Source organism: Mixophyes fleayi, chromosome 5 (genome assembly GCF_038048845.1).
Source record: "Mixophyes fleayi isolate aMixFle1 chromosome 5, aMixFle1.hap1, whole genome shotgun sequence".
NCBI classification, from domain to species: domain Eukaryota; kingdom Metazoa; phylum Chordata; class Amphibia; order Anura; family Limnodynastidae; genus Mixophyes; species Mixophyes fleayi.
In genome coordinates, this window is record NC_134406.1 from 1,417,506 (window position 1) to 1,436,078 (window position 18,573).

An 18,573-nucleotide genomic window follows, 5' to 3' on the forward strand; every position below is an offset into this window, starting at 1 on the left:
TCGTGTGATCTGCACAGTAATTACATAGATGTGTCCCAGCTAAATAAATGAGTGTGTGACACCGTTCTATTTCCTGCAGATCACTGTACATAAAGGGGATGAGTGTTTACTTGTGAATAACTCCCAGCCGAACAAGTGGAAAGTCCTGAATGCGTCAGGAAGTGATGCCTTGGTACCATCTGTGTGCTTCATTGTACCACCACCCAATAAGGAGGCCGTGGACGCTGTTAACAGGTGATTACACATTTCATGCTCAGGTACTTGCTTTGTCATGGCTCTTGTTATCCGCGTTCCGCTCTGTGTGTTAATCTATGATACTCACTGTCTCTGTGGTTTTCAAGTTGTCTTCCTGTAAAATACTAATTTTCTCCAATCTGCACCTGCCAGTCTGTTTAACGTCCTTCTGGTCATGGCCACAGACAATTTTTTGTACACATATGACAGGTGTGCTTTGTGTTCTCTCACAGACTTGAGACCAGTCACCAGAGCCTGCTTACCTTATGGCACTCTCTACACATTGACCTGAAGAGCCTGTTGTCCTACCAGTACCTGCTCCGAGACATCCAGCTCATTCAGTCCTGGTCCCTCATCACGGTCAGTCACTTCTAGTTTCATACAGCTCCATCCATGTTTGTTCTTGACACAGTAGGCAGAGTGACCACAAGTCAACAGAATATTGAGTCTCTGATTATCTCATGTACTAATATCGGAATAACGGGAGAGTTTCATATCAAAGTGTTGACCAGTCTAACTTGCAAGGGACCTATTATGCCAATATTTGGTTCCAGTCCAGTTTTATAAATCAGATAGGAACGTATGCATTTTTTTCCTAGGAATGCTTATTGTAAAGTTGATTTATATCTTTGACGTTATTGTTCCTGTGTTGTCTGCAGTTTCGTACTATGACATCAGAGGAGCAAAAGCTGGTACTCCGAAATCTGGAAATTCATTATCAGGACTTCATGAGGGACAGCCAGGACTCGCAGAATTTTCACCCGGATGACCGCATGAACATTGAGAAGGAATACAGTTCCTGCAGTCAGAAATATGAAATTCTCTTGCGCAGCCTTGAGAGAGGTAAAATAACTATAAGACACAATATTGTCATTTCAGAGCTGAAATACTTTTAATGTATATGATGTAACTGTTCATGGTCGCTCTGCAGGTGAACAGGATGAGAGCACATGTAAGAATTACATCTCACAGCTGAAGAATATCCAACTGCAGCTTGAAGGCTGTGAGTCCCGTACAGTCAGCAAGATCCGAAGTCCTCTGGACAGAGATCCCATCAAAGAATGTTCCCAGCGGATTGGTGACCAGCAGGTAAGTCTCACTTCTACTTACCCCTCTTCTGTCCATAGTAACCCATCGTTCCTTCTCAGGGATACTTTATCCTGCATTGCTAATTGTCCAATGTTCCTCAGCAAATTCACTTTGAACTGGAAAACATTCAGAAGAACCTGGAAAAGGTGAGCGAGAAAACGCAGAAGATTTTGGCCCAACCTGACCTGGGAGAATCTGGTCCTGTTTTGAGATCTGAGCATGATGTGACTCTGCAGAAAATGGGTCAAGTCTACAGCCTGTCTACCATTTACCTTGATAAGTACGTGCAGCGTTATCATCTAGTGGGCAGATTTCGTATTGCTGTCCTAGTTATGTTACAGTAAAACCAATAGAGTGTTTGTTTTTTGTGTGTGTGTACATTAATAAAAAGTAGTGGAGCTTTTACTAACATGTAGGAGTTGGATGGTTATGGAATATTTTCATGTTTAGCCAGTATTGTGGAAGAATGTTCAAGGATCTAACCAGCTAATTTGACTTTTTGCAGACTGAAGACAATAAACCTGGTTATCCGCAACACGCACGGAGCAGAGGAGATAGTGAAAACATATGAAGATCAGCTGAAAGATGTCCAGACTGTACCTTCGGACCTCAAGGAACTGGAAAACAGCAAGTCAGATCTAAAGGTACATAAAACTAGTCGCTGTAACCTCACATCCACTAATCACTCTGGGTGGCGGTACCAGTGTAAAAAGCAATAAGTGCACAGCTTTCAGGGAGGTGAGGGTACAAGTGTCGGGGCAGTAAGTGCAGAGAACTTATCCGGTGTGAAGGTAGCAGTGTTGGGATCAGTAACTAGGTTTGCAGCTATGTGATTTTTACACTCCTCTCTTGACTGGCTGGTTTATCATTGGCTCTTGCAGAGAATGCGTGGGCAGGTGGAAGGTCACCAGCCACTCTTCAGTGGTCTGGAAAATGACCTCAGCAAAGCCAGGGAGGTGAGTGAGAAGATGCTTCGGGCCCACAGTGAGCGGGATGCAGATCTGGATCGCTATCGAGAGAAGGTACAGCTGCTGCTGGAGCGTTGGCAAGCTATTATCCTCCAGATTGATGTGCGACAAAGGGAACTGGAGCAGTTGGGCAAACAGCTACGTTACTACAGGGAGACCTACGAGTGGCTCATCCGATGGATACTGGATGCCAAGCAGAGGCAGGAAAAGATCCAGTCTGTGCCCATCACAGACAGCAAAACTGTCAGGACGCAGCTGCTGGAAGAGAAGGTATATAGTATATGTGGAGATGCCCTTGTGATGTGTGGTGGGGTCAGTTCTGTTAGTTTCCCAGGTGATGATCTACTCAAGTAATTATTGGTATAAAGTGCTGTAAGAAGCTTAAAGCATAACTTCCTCCAAAACTAAAAGTCTTGTTTTGCAATCCCAGAAACTGCTGGAGGAAAGTGAAAAGAACAGAGAGAAAGTGGACGAATGCCAGAAATATGCCAAGCAATACATTGATGCCATCAAGGTAAAACAGATTGTCAGTTGTTTCTAACCCACATGCTTCCAACTTACGAACACAAAGTTTATTGCTTTCAAGTACAAAGAACTGAATATGTCTGTCGACTCTCCACTGTTGGTTATTGGCTGACAATTAGGCCTATTCCATGTTAAATAAATCCTTGGCACTCTCAGTTTTGGACAGATGAAACACTTAAGTGACCAGTAAACAAAGACATATTTATTCATACCCCCTCACATATTTTTCTTATCCAGTCATTTCAGGGGCTTGCTCACAGACACAGCTTTCCAAAAGATATGTCCGTTCTACCTTCTGCTGTATAGCTATACAAACACTTACTTGCAAAGCTGACCAGGTCAGTTGGCTGAGCCGCTTCTGTCCTGTAGCCGCGGCTATATGCGACTGCTACTATTCTGTTTATGGAGCCGATGTCTCATCTATAGCTCAAAAGAGGGTGGACACAGTGTCAGATATGTAAATGGGAATTATGGGGTGTCTTAGGAAGAGCGGTTTAAAAAAACAAACATATTTAACATTTGTGTTTACTGCTCCTGCAGCTGCTAGCTTACACTTGTCCTAATTTGTGCATGGATCGCACGGTACCATGCCTTCTCTAAGGAAAGGTTTACTCATCTTCTTCCCTCCAATGACTCGTGTGACCAGTGTCTTTCCCTCTTCTAGGACTTTGAACTTCAGCTTGTGACTTATAAAGCCCAGGTAGAACCAGCAGTGTCTCCTCTGAAGAAGCCCAAAGTGCAGTCAGCCTCTGACAACATCATTCAGGAGGTGAGGACAGCTTGGAATATTTCATGATGATATAATCTTGGGTTCTGTCCTGGAGACATAACAGCTATGTAGTAAAACGCAAATTTATCTGACTTACAATAGTAGTGGAGGTTATTTACATAGCCCAAAACAGTTGAGGTGCAATGCAAAGTTATCTTTGTTCCTGCAGCGTGGCTCAATTTGCACCAGAGTGCATTGATATGCAGGGCAAGAAGACGAGCAGCACATGCTAGCACCAGCAGGGGGAGGAGTTAGATAAGGTAACGGTGTTCCTTGCTAAGGACCGACGTGCCTAGTTTTGTGGAGTAATGCAAATACCAGATGTAGATTGGCAGAGCGAGGTTACTGTAATAAGATAAAGGGGTAGTGAAGGGTGCATTTTCTATGTTGACTCGAAGTTTGCCCCAGCACGGAGCTGACATGTTGGGGTCTACTTCTATATTGTCATTGCAAGATCTTGCACCTTAATGTTTCATTTCTAGGTGCTCTCTGATGTAAGTAAAAGCTTCACACACAGTTTTTGTCTTGTAGTATGTGGAGCTCCGGACCAAATACAGTGAACTCACCACCCTGACCAGCCAGTACATCAAATTCATCACAGAGACACTGAGGCGCCTGGAGGAAGAGGAGGTATGAACGTATTATGGTATCCTGGTGACATAATGACTGAAACGTAGGGATAACATTTTCTGGAGCCTTTATCAGAGTCATTTCAGTCCTGACTTGTCTGTCACACCTTACTCCTAATCAGTTCTGTCTCCTATTCAGGCTTCTATAGGCAGCATCTGACCTAGCTGCAAATATATGGCACGTTTAGCGCTGTTATTGACAGTTAAAGTAGTAATGTATAGAAGAAATTCACATATAATGCATATCTCTATTATCAGATCTATTTAATAAAGATTACTCTACAGACTTCTCCCACGTCCTGTGGGTGCATGAGCACACCAATGCAAACATTGTATCTATAGGTTCCAAAATAGGAGCGTGGCCAGTTTGTGAGTATGGTTTTAAAAGCTGTGAAAAATGAAAATTTCGAGTTATAATCATATACAACATGTGACCAAGATACAATACAATGCCCTAATCTAACAAGTAATATACAATACATAAAGACAGATTCTGTTGCCTGATAAACAATGCACAGCATTCTGGTGGCTGGTATACAACGCACAGAGCTCCAATGTGGTAACCTGTGTATAAAGCTCAGTTCCCCATTCTAATACAAAGAGACCCATCCTGGTGACCTGTATACAATGCACAGCTCCCCATAGACCCCACATAGGACAGACTTTTGTATCCACAATTTCCAGCATCTAGTGACTAAGAATGGGGAGATTTTCAGTAAAGCTAAACAATACGAATATTTTGAGTAAAATGCTAAATTTTAGGCTTATATCATCAGATACACCTAATGCTGTCACCCTGTGTGTGTGTGTGTGATAGTGTCTATTATATAATGTTAATTATAAAGAGAGCAGTATAGATGTCTCTGTTTTCAATAAAAGGACATTTATATGTGATTTAAATTATTACTGTGCTGTAGTCATTTATCAGTCTCAGAACATCTCAGTCCTGGCTCCTTCATCCAGAACCGGAAACCAGGAGTGGAAACTGGTCATACACCTCAGAGTTACACTTTCATATTTCAGAGTCAGCCTGAGGTTCCAAATCAAGGACATCTATTATTGTAGAGCAACAGGGTAATGTGCTGAAAATGTCTATTACAACAGTAATGTTGTTTTATTAGACCCAATTTAGCACAAAAGCCTACGTTTTATTTAAGTTTTTGCAATACATTTCCTAAATGATTAGAGCCACCCACAGTTGCTATCTTTGTGGCATCAGTTCAAGTGCCTTTGAACTGTTCAAGTGTGAATGGAGCAAAGAATATCACCAGTAAACACAAGACACGGTAAACACCTGAGTGTCGCGAGACAGACCCGGTAAACACCCGAGTGTCGCGAGACAGACCCGGTAAACACCCGAGTGTCGCGAGACAGACCCGGTAAACACCCGAGTGTCGCGAGACAGACCCGGTAAACACCCGAGTGTCGCGAGACAGACCCGGTAAACACCCGAGTGTCGCGAGACAGACCCGGTAAACACCCGAGTGTCGCGAGACAGACCCGGTAAACACCCGAGTGTCGCCAGACAGACCCGGTAAACACCCGAGGGTCGCCAGACAGACCCGGTAAACACCCGAGGGTCGCCAGACAGACCCGGTAAACACCCGAGGGTCGCCAGACAGACCCGGTAAACACCCGAGGGTCGCCAGACAGACCCGGTAAACACCCGAGGGTCGCCAGACAGACCCGGTAAACACCCGAGGGTCGCCAGACAGACCCGGTAAACACCCGAGGGTCGCCAGACAGACACAGCTAAAGATTATTTTTCTTTGACGATTCTATATCAATGCTGCCAACTCAATTGAACCCAAGATACACACACTTGATATAAACAGTAATTAGTCTTGATGAGAAGACACCGTTTACACACAGATGATGTGCAGTGAATGTGGACATTGTGATTGGTGGGAAGTGTATTCTGAATAGACTTTCTAAAAATGTATTATTTTTTTTTACCTACAAGGAGTCAGGTACATGTATCATTCTACATACATCCTCCCATCCCTTTGTGTTCAGTCATTGTTGTTTTTAATTAAGTTTGATTTTTGACCATAGAGCATATGATTATTTTTTCCATCTGTTTCATTTTTCTTTTTTTTTTCTCTTTTTGTCTCCATTATCCCTCTCCATCCCTTTTTACCTGCCCTTACCCGTCCTCCCTCTGTTCCCACCCCACCCTCCTTCAGAGAGCGACAGAGAAGCTGAAAGAAGAAGAGAGGAAGAAGCTGGCAGAAGTAGAAGCCCAGCTTGAGAAACAAAGGCAGTTAGCTGAGGCCTATGCACAGGCGAAAGCTATGGCAGAAAAAGAGTCCTCAGAACTGCGAAGAAACATGCATGAAGAGGTCACCAAAAGAGAAGTTGTTGCTGTTGATGCTGCGCAGCAAAAGAAGACAATCCAGCAAGAGTTTCAACAGATGAAACAGAACTCTGAAGCAGAGATTAAGGCCAAGGCGATGTTGATTGAAGAGGCAGAGTACAACCGCAAAAAAGTTGAGGAGGAGATCAGGATCATCCGTCTTCAGTTGGATACCAGCCAGAAGCAAAAGTCAAGTGCCGAAGATGAACTGAAGGCATTAAGGGCTCGGGCTGAAGAAGCAGAGAGGCAGAAGAAACTAGCACAAGAAGAGGCTGAACGTTTGCGGAAACAGGTGAAAGATGAGGCACAAAAGAAACGTGAAGCAGAGGAAGAGCTTCAACGTAAGATTCAGGCAGAGAAAGAAGCAGCCAGGGAAAAACAAAAGGCTTTGGAAGACCTGGAAAAGTCAAGGCTTCAAGCAGAGGAGGCAGAGAGAAGAATGAAGCAGGCAGAGCTTGAGAAAGAGAGACAGATCAAACAAGCTCACAGCATGGCCCTACAGAGTGCTGAAGTAGAGATGCAGAGCAAACGTATGTCATTTCTGGAGAAGACCACCCAACTAGAGATGTCCTTAAAACAAGAGCATATGACAGTCACCCACCTGCAGGAAGAGGCTGAACGTCTCAAAAAGCAGCAATTGGAGGCAGAAAATGCCAAGGAGGAAGCTGAGAAAGAGCTAGAGAAATGGAGGCAGAAAGCCAATGAGGCTCTGCGGTTAAGACTCCAAGCAGAAGAAATAGCTCACAAGAAAACCCTAGCGCAAGAAGATGCTGAGAAACAGAAAGATGATGCAGAGAGAGAAGCCCGCAAGAGAGGCAAAGCTGAAGAATCTGCTCTGCGTCAGAAGGAACTAGCAGAAGAGGAGCTGGACAAACAGAGAAAGTTAGCCGATGAAACGGCAGTCCATAAACTTTCTGCTGAACAAGAGCTTATCCGATTAAAAGCAGAGGTGGAAAGTGGTGAGCAACAACGCATTGTCCTTGAAGATGATCTTTACCGCCTAAAGAATGAAGTAAATGAGGCAATCCAACGAAGAAAAGGACTTGAGGAAGAGCTAACCAAGGTTCGTGCTGAAATGGAGGTCCTTTTGCAGGCCAAAGCCAAAGCAGAAGAGGAATCTCGCTCCACAAGTGAAAAGTCCAAGCAGATGTTGGAATCAGAAGCCAGCAAGCTGCGTGAGCTTGCAGAAGAAGCTGCCAGGTTGCGTGCCCTCTCAGAAGAGGCCAAGAGACAAAGACAAATAGCTGAAGAGGAAGTCACAAAACAGAGGGCTGAAGCAGAGAGGATCTTGAAAGAAAAGCTGTCTGCTATTAATGAAGCTACACGACTAAAGACTGAGGCTGAAATTGCCCTGAAGGAGAAAGAAGCTGAGAATGAGCGTCTTAGGAGATTGGCAGAAGATGAGGCATATCAAAGAAAACTGCTGGAAGAGCAAGCAACTCAACATAAACAAGATATTGAAGAAAAAATCCTGCTGCTTAAACAGTCCTCAGAGAGTGAGCTAGAAAGGCAAAAGCATATTGTTGATGAGACAGTAAAGCATAGGAGAATTATAGAAGAAGAGATCCGAATTCTGAAAATAAACTTTGAAAAGGCCTCATCTGGCAAGTCTGACCTGGAGCTAGAGCTTCAAAAACTGAAAAACATTGCAGAAGAAACCCAAGAAAGCAAACAGAAAGCCGAGCAGGAGGCAGAGAAACAGAGACAGTTAGCACTTCAGGAGGAGGCAAAACGCAAAGAGGCAGAGGAGAAGGTCAAGAAAATTATTGCTGCAGAACAGGAGGCAGCAAGACAGAGGAAATTAGCCTTAGAAGAAGTGGAAAGGCTGAAGGCTAAGGCAGAGGAAGCCAAAAAACAGAAAGAGTTAGCTGAAAAGGAGGCTGAAAGGCAAATTCAGTTGGCACAAGAAGCATCAAGGAATAAAATTCAAGCAGAGGAAAAAGCTTATTTTGCTGCAGTACAACAAAAAGAACAGGAATTAATGCAAACAAGAATGCAGGAGCAGAGCATTTTTGATAAGCTAAAAGAAGAAGCAGAGAAGGCTAAACGTGCAGCTGAGGAAGCGGAGCGAGCAAGAGCAAGGGCTGAACATGAAGCCGCGCTTTCACGTCAGCAAGCAGAGGAAGCTGAACGTCTAAAACTAAAGGCAGAGGAAGAGGCACAAACTAAAGCCCAAGCACAAGAAGATGCAGAAAAGATCCGTAAAGAAGCTGAACTGGAAGCTGCAAAGAGGGGCCAGGCAGAGCAAGCAGCCCTCAAGCAAAAACAGCTGGCAGATGCGGAAATGGAGAAACACAAGAAATTTGCAGAAAAAACTCTTCGGCAAAAGGATCAGGTAGAAAGTGAACTGACAAAAGTCAAGCTGCAGTTAGAGGAAACCGATCACCAGAAAACCATTTTGGATGATGAGCTGGGACGTCTGAAAGAAGAAGTGACAGACTCCTTGAGGCAGAAGAAGCTTGTGGAGGAAGAGTTGTTCAAAGTAAAAATACAGATGGAAGAGCTCATCAAACTGAAGATTCGGATTGAAGAGGAAAACAAGATGCTTATACTGAAAGACAAAGACAGCACCCAAAAATTTCTGGCTGAGGAAGCTGAGAAGATGAAGCAAGTAGCTGAAGAGGCAGCCCGTTTGAGTATTGAGGCCCAGGAGGCTGCTCGTTTAAGAAAAATTGCAGAGGATGACCTGAATGAGCAGCGAGTGTTAGCTGAAAAGATGCTAAAGGAAAAGATGCAAGCTGTGCAAGAAGCCACCCGCTTGAAAGCAGAAGCAGAGATGCTGCAGAAGCAGAAGCAGCTTGCTATAGAGCAAGCAAAGAAGCTGCAGGAAGATAAAGAGCTCATGCAGCAGCAGCTTGCTGAGGAGACCGAGGGTTTCCAAAAGACCCTGGAGGCTGAGCGACGCCGACAGCTTGACATAAGTACTGAAGCTGAACGCCTCAAACTGCAGGTGGTGGAAATGAGTAAAGCCCAGGCCAAAGCAGAAGAGGATGCCAAGAAGTTTAGGAAACAGGCAGAAGAAATCAGTGAGAAATTGCACCAAACACAGCTGAACACCAAAGAGAAAATGACTGTGGTTCATACTTTAGAAATACAGAGACAGCAAAGTGATAAAGAGGCTGAAGATCTAAGAAAAGCCATCTCTGACCTTGAGAAGGAGAAAGGAAAACTGAAGAAGGAGGCAGAGCTGCTGCAGAAAAAATCTGAAGAGGTACCATTATTTCTGTTACTGTATCAATAATATCCCCCAGTATTACTTTATTTATGTAACTAATCAGGACAGCCAAATGTAGGAAAAGAACCCTGTTATTTTGAGTTTTCCTTATTTATGCACCAAATGAAGCCCATCATAATTTTGGTTTGATCATCCGCTACTATATTTTGTGTTTGCTTTCCACGTGCAAATCATCAGCAGTGTTCCCAGAATTAACAGTGAAACGTGTTGCTGCATTAACCTGTTTCTCCAGGGTCACCATGTTCCTTACTAGTCACACCCCAAGTTCCTCATTAAAGGGGTACTTCAGTTAAGTTCCAAATCCCCAACCTCTGTGTGACCCAACTACATAATGTTTGTTTTGTTAATAAGACCATTGCTCAGCTTCCTGCCTCTATCCATAGACCAGCTCTCCTGTTCTCCAATGTGTCATCACACTGCACACTGCTTAACCTCCATGCTTCCAGCCTGCATGATAAAAACTTTATCCCCTTTAATGATATGGAAAAGATTTATTAAGAACTAATTCAGAATTCTGTTTAGCGGTTAGTGAGATTCTGCTGTTTGATGGTCCTACTGACTTGGCCTATATCTTACAGATGGAAATAGCTCAACAAGAACAGCTACGCCAGGAAACCAAAAGTCTCCATTCCACATTCTTATCCGAGAAGCAAATACTGATTCAGAAAGAAAAGTACATTGAAGAGGAAAAGGCCAAACTGGAGAAGCTCTTTGAGACGGAAGTCGACAAAGCCCAGAAGTTGAAATCAGAAAAAGAACGTCAGCTTGGACAGCTAGAGGAGGAGAAGAGGCTGCTGCAGCTCAGCATGGATGATGCGGTCAGGAAGCACTTGGAAGCTGAAGACAAGGTTAGACAAAAACAAGAAGAGCTGCAGCAGTTGGATAAAAAGAGGCGCGAGCAAGAGAATCTACTGGAGGAAGAAAACCGAAAGCTGAGGGAGAGGCTGGAACAACTGGAGCAAGAACATAGACTAGCATTAGAGAAAACAAAGGAGGTCTTGATACACAAAGTGACCACCATAACACAGACCAGAGCAATGCCAAACGGCAGCGATTCAGTTGATGGTTCAGCTCAAAATGGAGATCAAGAGAATGCATTTGATGGCTTAAGACAGAAAGTCTCTCCCACCAAACTGTATGAGGCTGGAATACTGACCAAAGAGATGTTAGACAAATTGTCCAATAAACAAGTATCTGTTGGTGATCTCTCACAGCGTGAAGACGTCAGAAAATACCTGCAAGGAAAGAGCAGCATTGCTGGGCTATTGCTGAAACCAAGTAATGAAAAGATTAGTATCTATAATGCTATGAAAAAGAAGCTACTCACACCTGGAACTGCCCTCATTCTGTTGGAAGCTCAGGCTGCCTCTGGCTTTATAATTGATCCAGTGACTAACAAGAGACTGGCCGTAAGAGAGGCAGTGAAAGAAAATGTCATTGGCCCCGAAGTGCACAACAAAATGTTGTCTGCAGAGAGAGCCATCACTGGATACAAAGATCCTTATACTGGAGAGAAAATATCACTCTTCCAAGCCATGAAGAAGGACTTAATTGTGAAGGACCATGGAATTCGACTGCTGGAAGCCCAGATTGCTACTGGGGGCATTGTTGATCCAGTCAATAGTCATCGCCTACCTCTGGACATTGCTTACAAACGAGGCTACTTTGATGAAGAAATGAACAAGATTCTATCTGATCCAACAGATGACACCAAAGGCTTCTTTGACCCAAACACACAAGAAAATCTTACATATTTGCAGCTCATGGAGAGGTGTGTGATAGACCCAGAAACAAAGCTCTGTCTGTTGCCTCTGACTGACAAAGCCGGAAAGGGAGAATTTCTCTACACAGATTCAGAAGCCAAAGATGTCTTCAAGAAAGCCACCGTTTCTGTTCCATTTGGTAAATTCCAAGGAAAAACTGTCACCATCTGGGAGATTATTAACTGTGAATACTTCACAGAAGAGCAGAGGCGAGACCTTTTACGGCAGTATAGGACTGGGAAGATTACAGTGGAAAAAATAATAAAGATCATAATTACAGTGGTAGAAGAAAATGAAAAGAAGAAGCAGATGTGCTTTGATGGTCTAAGAAATCCTGTTCCAGCAGCTGAACTAGTGGACAGTAAAATCATAGATAATGACCTTTTCAACCAGCTCCATCAAGGCAAGAAGTCTGTGAAGGATCTGTCTGAGGTAGATTCTATAAAAAAGTATTTGACTGGAAGCACAGCCATAGCTGGAGTCCAAGTGGAAAACACTGGTGAAAAACAAACCTTGTTCGATGCTATAAGAAAGAACCTACTGAAGCCAGCCACAGCTCTTAGTCTGCTTGAAGCTCAAGCAGGTACAGGATTCATTATCGATCCTATTAATAACGAGCTGCTCCCAGTAGATGAGGCTGTTAAAGCTGGAACTGTTGGCCCAGAGTACCATGAAAAGTTGCTCTCTGCAGAAAAAGCTGTCACTGGCTACAAGGATCCCTACACTGGACAGACTCTGTCACTATTCCAGGCTCTAAAGAAGGGACTTATACCAAAAGATAGTGGAATTCGACTGCTAGATGCACAACTGGCCACCGGTGGCATAATTGACCCAGTAAATAGTCATCGTCTGCCACTTGAAATTGCTTATAAACGAGGTCACCTAGATGAAGAAACAACTAAAATGCTTTCTGAACCAGCTGATGAAAATACTGGCTTCTATGATCCAAACAGTCAAGAAAATCTCTCCTATGCACAGCTACAGAAAAAGTGCAAAGTAGACAAGAAAACTGGTCACTTTTTACTGCCCCTCTCTGAACAAGCTATACAGTCCCAATTAGAAGAGGTTTACAATGACTCTCAAGCCAAAGAAGCCTTTGATAAGACAACAGTTGAAGTGCCTCTTGGCGGCTTTAAAGGAAGGACTATAACTATATGGGAGTTAATCCATTCAGAATACTTCACCGAAGAGCAAAGGAAAGAGCTGATCCGTCAATATAAGACTGGCAAAGTTACAATAGAAAAAATCATAAAAATCATGATTACCATTGTGGAAGAAACAGAGACCAAAAAACAGCAGCGTCTTACCTTCACTGGTCTTCGAGCTCCAGTTCCTGCCAATGAACTACTGGAGGCCAACATCATTAACAAAGCTCAGTTTGAGCAGCTAAAAGAAGGCAAAAAGTCAGTGAAAGAAATATCTGATACAGATTTAGTCAAGAGGTATCTCCAGGGCAGTGACTGCATAGCTGGTGTTTTCGTGGAAGAGAACAAACTAAAAATGAACATTTACCAAGCTATGAAGAGGAACCTGTTGAGGCCTGGGACAGCTATGGTTCTCCTTGAGGCACAAGCTGCCACTGGTTTTATTATCGACCCAGTAAAGAACCAAAAATTCTACGTGAATGAGGCAGTAAAAGCTGGAGTTGTCGGACCAGAATTACATGAAAAGCTACTTTCTGCAGAAAAAGCTGTAACAGGATACAAAGATCCTTACTCTGGAAATACCATATCGGTGTTTGAAGCTATGCAAAAAGGTTTACTTCTGAAAGACCATGGAATACGGCTCTTGGAAGCACAGATAGCAACAGGTGGTATTATTGACCCAGTTCACAGTCACCGTGTCCCGGTAGAAGTTGCCTATAAACGTGGTTACTTTGATGAAGCCATGAACAAGATCCTGGCTGATCCTACTGATGACACAAAAGGTTTCTTTGACCCCAACAGTCATGAAAATTTGACTTACTTGCAACTTAAAGAAAGATGCATTAAAGATCCAGAAACAGGGTTGACCCTCCTTCCTTTAAAGAAAACTGAACAACCTAAAGCAGTAGAAAGTAGTAAAGTTTACACTGAAGAAGATACAAAGAAGGTGTTTGAAGAGACAACAGTGGACATTCCTGCTGGAAGCATGGCTGGCTCTACAATGACAATATGGGAGCTCATGCAGTCAGATCTTCTACCTAAAGAGGAAAGAGATAGATTAATGGCTGAATTCCAAGCTGGTAGACTGACCAAGGAGCGTATGATTATCATCATTATTGAGATCATTGAGAAAACTGAAATAATTCGGCAACAAGAACTACACTCTTATGACTTTGTCCGTCGACGCATTACAGCTGAAGAGTTGTACGAGTCTAAACTAATCACATTTGAAATCTACAACATGCTTAAGCAAGGAACAAAATCTATACAAGAAATTATACAGATTGAGACTGTCTGGAGATACCTGTATGGAACTGGATGTGTTGCAGGACTGCAAATGCCAGGCTCTAAGGAAACTGTCAGTATTTATCAGGCAATGAAGAAAGGGTTTATCTCTCCTGATACAACTCATGTCCTATTAGATGCCCAGGCAGCCACTGGCTTTATGATTGATCCTGTGAAGAATGAATTGTTAACTGTAGATGAAGCTGTGCGTAAAGGAGTGGTGGGTCCCGAAATTCATGACCGACTTCTGTCTGCTGAAAGAGCAGTGACCGGCTACAGAGATCCTTACACTGAGCAAATGATTTCAATCTTCCAAGCAATGAAAAAAGACTTAATCCCCCCTGATCAAGCTTTGAGATTGCTTGATGCCCAACTAGCTACAGGAGGTATAATTGATCCCCGATTTGGATTTCACATTCCACATGAAACTGCCTTTATGCGTGGCTATCTCAACAAAGAAACACTTGACATGTTGTCCGAGCCAAGTGAGGTCCGCAGTTATGTGGACCCTTCAACAGAAGAAAAACTCAGCTATTCTCAGCTTTTGAAAAGATGCCACAGGGATGAAAAGAGCAATCTATTTCTCCTGCCACTTGCAGACAAGAGGAAACTTACATTCAAGGGTTTGAGGAAAGAAATTACCATGGAGGAACTGATACGGTCAAACGTACTGGATGCAGTGACAGCGCAACGCTTGCAAGATGGTCTAACTTCTATTGAGGAAGTCTCAATAAACCTACAAAAATTCCTGGAGGGGACAAGTTGCATTGCTGGTGTATATGTAGAAGCTACAAAAGAAAGGTACTCTATCTACCAAGCTATGAAGAAAGGCATGATCAGGCCAGGCACAGCATTTGAGTTACTTGAAGCCCAAGCAGCCACAGGGTATGTTATTGATCCAATAAAATGTCTCAAATTAGCAGTAGAGGATGCTGTACGAATGGGTATAGTGGGGCAAGAATTTAAAGACAAACTTCTGTCAGCTGAGCGAGCAGTGACTGGTTATAAGGATCCATATTCAGGGAAGCTTATCTCACTTTTCCAAGCCATGAAGAAAGGTCTAATTCTAAAAGATCATGGCATTCGATTGCTGGAAGCCCAAATTGCCACAGGTGGTATTATTGACCCAGAAGAAAGCCATCGCTTGCCAGTAGAGATGGCCTACAAAAGAGGTCTGTTCGATGAGGAGATGAATGAGATTCTCACAGATCCAAGTGATGATACTAAAGGATTCTTTGACCCTAACACGGAGGAAAATCTAACCTACCTTCAGCTAATGGAAAGATGCATTATCGATCCAGAAACTGGGCTTTGTCTCTTGCCACTAAAAGAAAAGAAACGGGAAAGAAAGACTTCATCCAAGTCTTCAGTTCGTAAGCGAAGAGTTGTCATTGTTGACCCAGAAACTGGTAAAGAAATGTCTGTTTATGAAGCTTATCGTAAAGGCCTTATTGACCACCAGACATATATAGAACTGTCTGAACAGGAATGCGAATGGGAAGAGGTCACTATCTCCTCATCAGATGGTGTAGTAAAATCTATGATCACTGATAGACGGTCAGGGCGACAGTACGATATTGATGATGCCATTTCCAAAGGTCTCATTGATCAGAATTCCCTGGATCAGTATCGCTCAGGGTCCTTATCCATTACAGAATTTGCAGACATGCTCTCAGGTAACGTGGGTGGATTCCGATCACGATCCTCCTCTGTGGGTTCTTCATCATCTATCCCAGCTAGCCCTGCTGGAAGGGCTCAGTTAACATCCTGGAGTGATCCGAGCGAAGAAACTGGCCCTATCGCAGGTATAGTGGACACAGACACATTAGAAAAAGTATCAGTCACTGAAGCCATGCACCGCAACCTTGTAGACAACATAACTGGTCAGAGACTGCTGGAAGCTCAGGCTTGTACAGGGGGTATCATTGATCCAATTACAGGAGAAAAATTTTCAGTTGTTGATGCAGTCAATAAAGGCCTAGTAGACAAAATCATGGTAGACAGAATTAACCTGGCCCAGAAAGCATTTAATGGTTTTGAAGATCCAAGAACAAAGACGAGAATGTCAGCTGCCCAAGCTTTGAAAAAGGGATGGCTATACTATGAAGCTGGACAACGCTTCCTGGAAGTCCAGTATTTAACTGGTGGTCTTATAGAACCTGACATTGCAGGACGTGTCAGTCTAGAGGATGCCCTCCATAAAGGTACCATTGACTCCCGCACAGCCCAAAAATTGCGAGATGTGAACACTTACTCCAAATACCTTACCTGTCCAAAAACCAAACTAAAGATTTCCTACAAAGAAGCCATGGAGAAGAGCATGGTAGAGGATGGCACTGGTTTGAGACTACTTGAAGCATCATCACAATCCAGTAAAGGTTATTACAGTCCCTACAATGTCAGTGGCTCCGGCTCAGCCTCAGGATCCCGATCAGGCTCTAGAACTGGGTCCAGATCAGGTTCAAGAAGGGGTAGCTTTGATGCCACAGGAAACGCAAATTTCTCTATGAGCTTCTCATCTGCCTCATACTCCTCAACCAGTTATGGCAGAAGATACGCAAATGGGCCTCAAGACGGAACATTTGACACAGCTGAATTGGCAAATGCACTGTTAAACGTAAGTCACAGCTGCAGCCAGGAGTTGAGCAGAGGGTTCAAAACATTGCCAACCCTTTTGCCCAGCCTTGTATAGGAACAGCAATATCCACCCTAAATCCATGAACTTGAACAACCTTTTCCTGCTCTGCATGTGGTGAAGCTTTAATGGACTTTTTTATTTTATAAATATATATATATATATAACTTTCACTTTATTTCTAACTGTACTTCAAAGCAGTGCCTACAATGTTAACCAAAAAGCCAGAGAAAAACCCTTTTAACCAGGTGACATTAACATATTAATATATACATGTTCTTACAATGTTATTTGTATATTGAGAGATGTCTAAGAGAACACTATTGTCTGGTACCAGAACTCCACTCATGCACTAGATCGAGAGACCTCTGCAGAACAAAAAACAGCCTCCACCAGCTGTCAGGATTGAATTCTAAACACACTCCACTCCGACACATCCATATGGACAATGGCATGTCACCTAGTGCCCCATTCAATAAAGCCTAAAGATCTGGAATGCCTCTCATCTCCTTTTCCATGATGACCTACTCCTCATTTTGTACATAATGAAAGAGAACTCCTTCTGCATAGTATTAGACAACAGCAGTTGAACTTTTCCTGTATGATGATCCACAGAAGAAAACTATTTATTTTACTACCAAGTTTTCAGCTGCACAGAGAATAACCTTTCCCAGTTTACTCCACACCGATCTTTCTCCTGAACCCTCCTGTGTGTACTTCACTCTTGTCTTCCCAAGAGGCCCCACAACACCCAACTGTAAGTCTTTAGTACTCACAATTTGCAATTCCTCTGTCTTTTCATTTCTGTCTGAACCTGGGAAGGTGTCATCCATTTACACCTACTTTTATTTATCCCCTTCCTTTGTTTCATCATCACAAATTGTCTTTGACTATAAAAAATGAGTGTGTGTGTGTGTGTGTCCCCTACTCTGACCTAGTGGTGACACTTTCAGTTGTGTGTGCCCGCCACACTCTGACCTTGACCCAGTTTTCAGTACTATAAATTTTAAAGTGATAAAGCATAGAGAATATGATTATCTAAGAGTATAAATATTAAGTATAGCATGCATATTGTATCTAATTGCCTGTTTTCTAGGAGTGGGAACACAAGCTGTAGCTATAATATTAAAAATACAAAAGGGATATCTATATATGCAGATACCTGTGAATAATATTTGTATGAACGCTGAGTTCATATGTCATCACTTATTATACGTGAGTTCAGATTGGAGCTTACAGCCTAAATTTCTGTAGTGCACAGACACTCTAGGGTCCATTATATTTTATTTTAGGCTGTGGGAGAAAACCGGTGCGGTGCAATAGATATAATCCAGTAAAAGCCACTTGAAATTGGATTGTTCCTATTCTGTTTCAGCATGTGAAAGCTGAGCATGCTGGGAAGTATTATAGCACCATGAGAGAAGGGTTATTTCATTCTGTGAAGTTTACTCTGAGTCAATGTAAAGTGTAGCACTTAAACTATATATATATATAAAGGTCTCGGACACATGAGCGCCACAAAAGCCTCTATGGGGCATCACAGAGTTCTTTGCAAACGCTTGTAAAATTAGGGTTTGTTGAACGCTCTCCACACAGGGTGGTCTGTCTGAAGGCAGGATGGTCTATGGATGTGAGATAACACTACAAGCTGCATTGTCTTCCGTTCACAACAAGTGCCGTGCGTTCCGCCATCACCACAGCGTTTTACAAGAGCAGGGCGTTGAAGGCCCCCTCAGTGTGACCCCCTGCAGCCCCCTTATACTGTGCTTTAAAGATACATTGTCCCCATGCAAATAACATCCACTATTATTTATTATATTTTACTCTTAGACCTACTATTACAAACATATTTACATATTGCCAGAAATGTAACAATATCTCACTTCAGTTTCTATATCCTCATCTGTTTATTGTGTGGTAAATAAGAGTCTGGGGACTGTG

General features: G+C 43.0%; 1 protein-coding gene and 1 long non-coding RNA gene across 23 annotated transcripts in view; one reads left to right on the forward strand and one right to left on the reverse strand.

Annotated features, from left to right (window-relative positions):
* The window catches only part of PLEC (plectin), a 239,186-nt gene that overhangs the window by 218,589 nt on the left and 2,024 nt on the right, over positions 1-18,573 (forward strand). For all 22 annotated transcript variants that reach the window (XM_075211519.1, XM_075211520.1, XM_075211523.1 and 19 more), the window contains 12 exons: positions 80-234; positions 468-594; positions 894-1,077; positions 1,166-1,323; positions 1,425-1,603; positions 1,829-1,967; positions 2,205-2,561; positions 2,722-2,805; positions 3,481-3,585; positions 4,117-4,215; positions 6,401-9,781; positions 10,384-17,389. In XM_075211519.1, coding sequence (XP_075067620.1) covers positions 80-234; positions 468-594; positions 894-1,077; positions 1,166-1,323; positions 1,425-1,603; positions 1,829-1,967; positions 2,205-2,561; positions 2,722-2,805; positions 3,481-3,585; positions 4,117-4,215; positions 6,401-9,781; positions 10,384-16,689 — 11,274 coding nt within the window. In that variant the 3' untranslated portion in view covers positions 16,690-17,389. The remainder of the gene's footprint in view (positions 1-79; positions 235-467; positions 595-893; positions 1,078-1,165; positions 1,324-1,424; positions 1,604-1,828; positions 1,968-2,204; positions 2,562-2,721; positions 2,806-3,480; positions 3,586-4,116; positions 4,216-6,400; positions 9,782-10,383; positions 17,390-18,573) is intronic.
* LOC142158001 (uncharacterized) overlaps positions 1-18,573 on the reverse strand; it is a 216,641-nt gene that overhangs the window by 137,634 nt on the left and 60,434 nt on the right. The window lies entirely within an intron of this gene.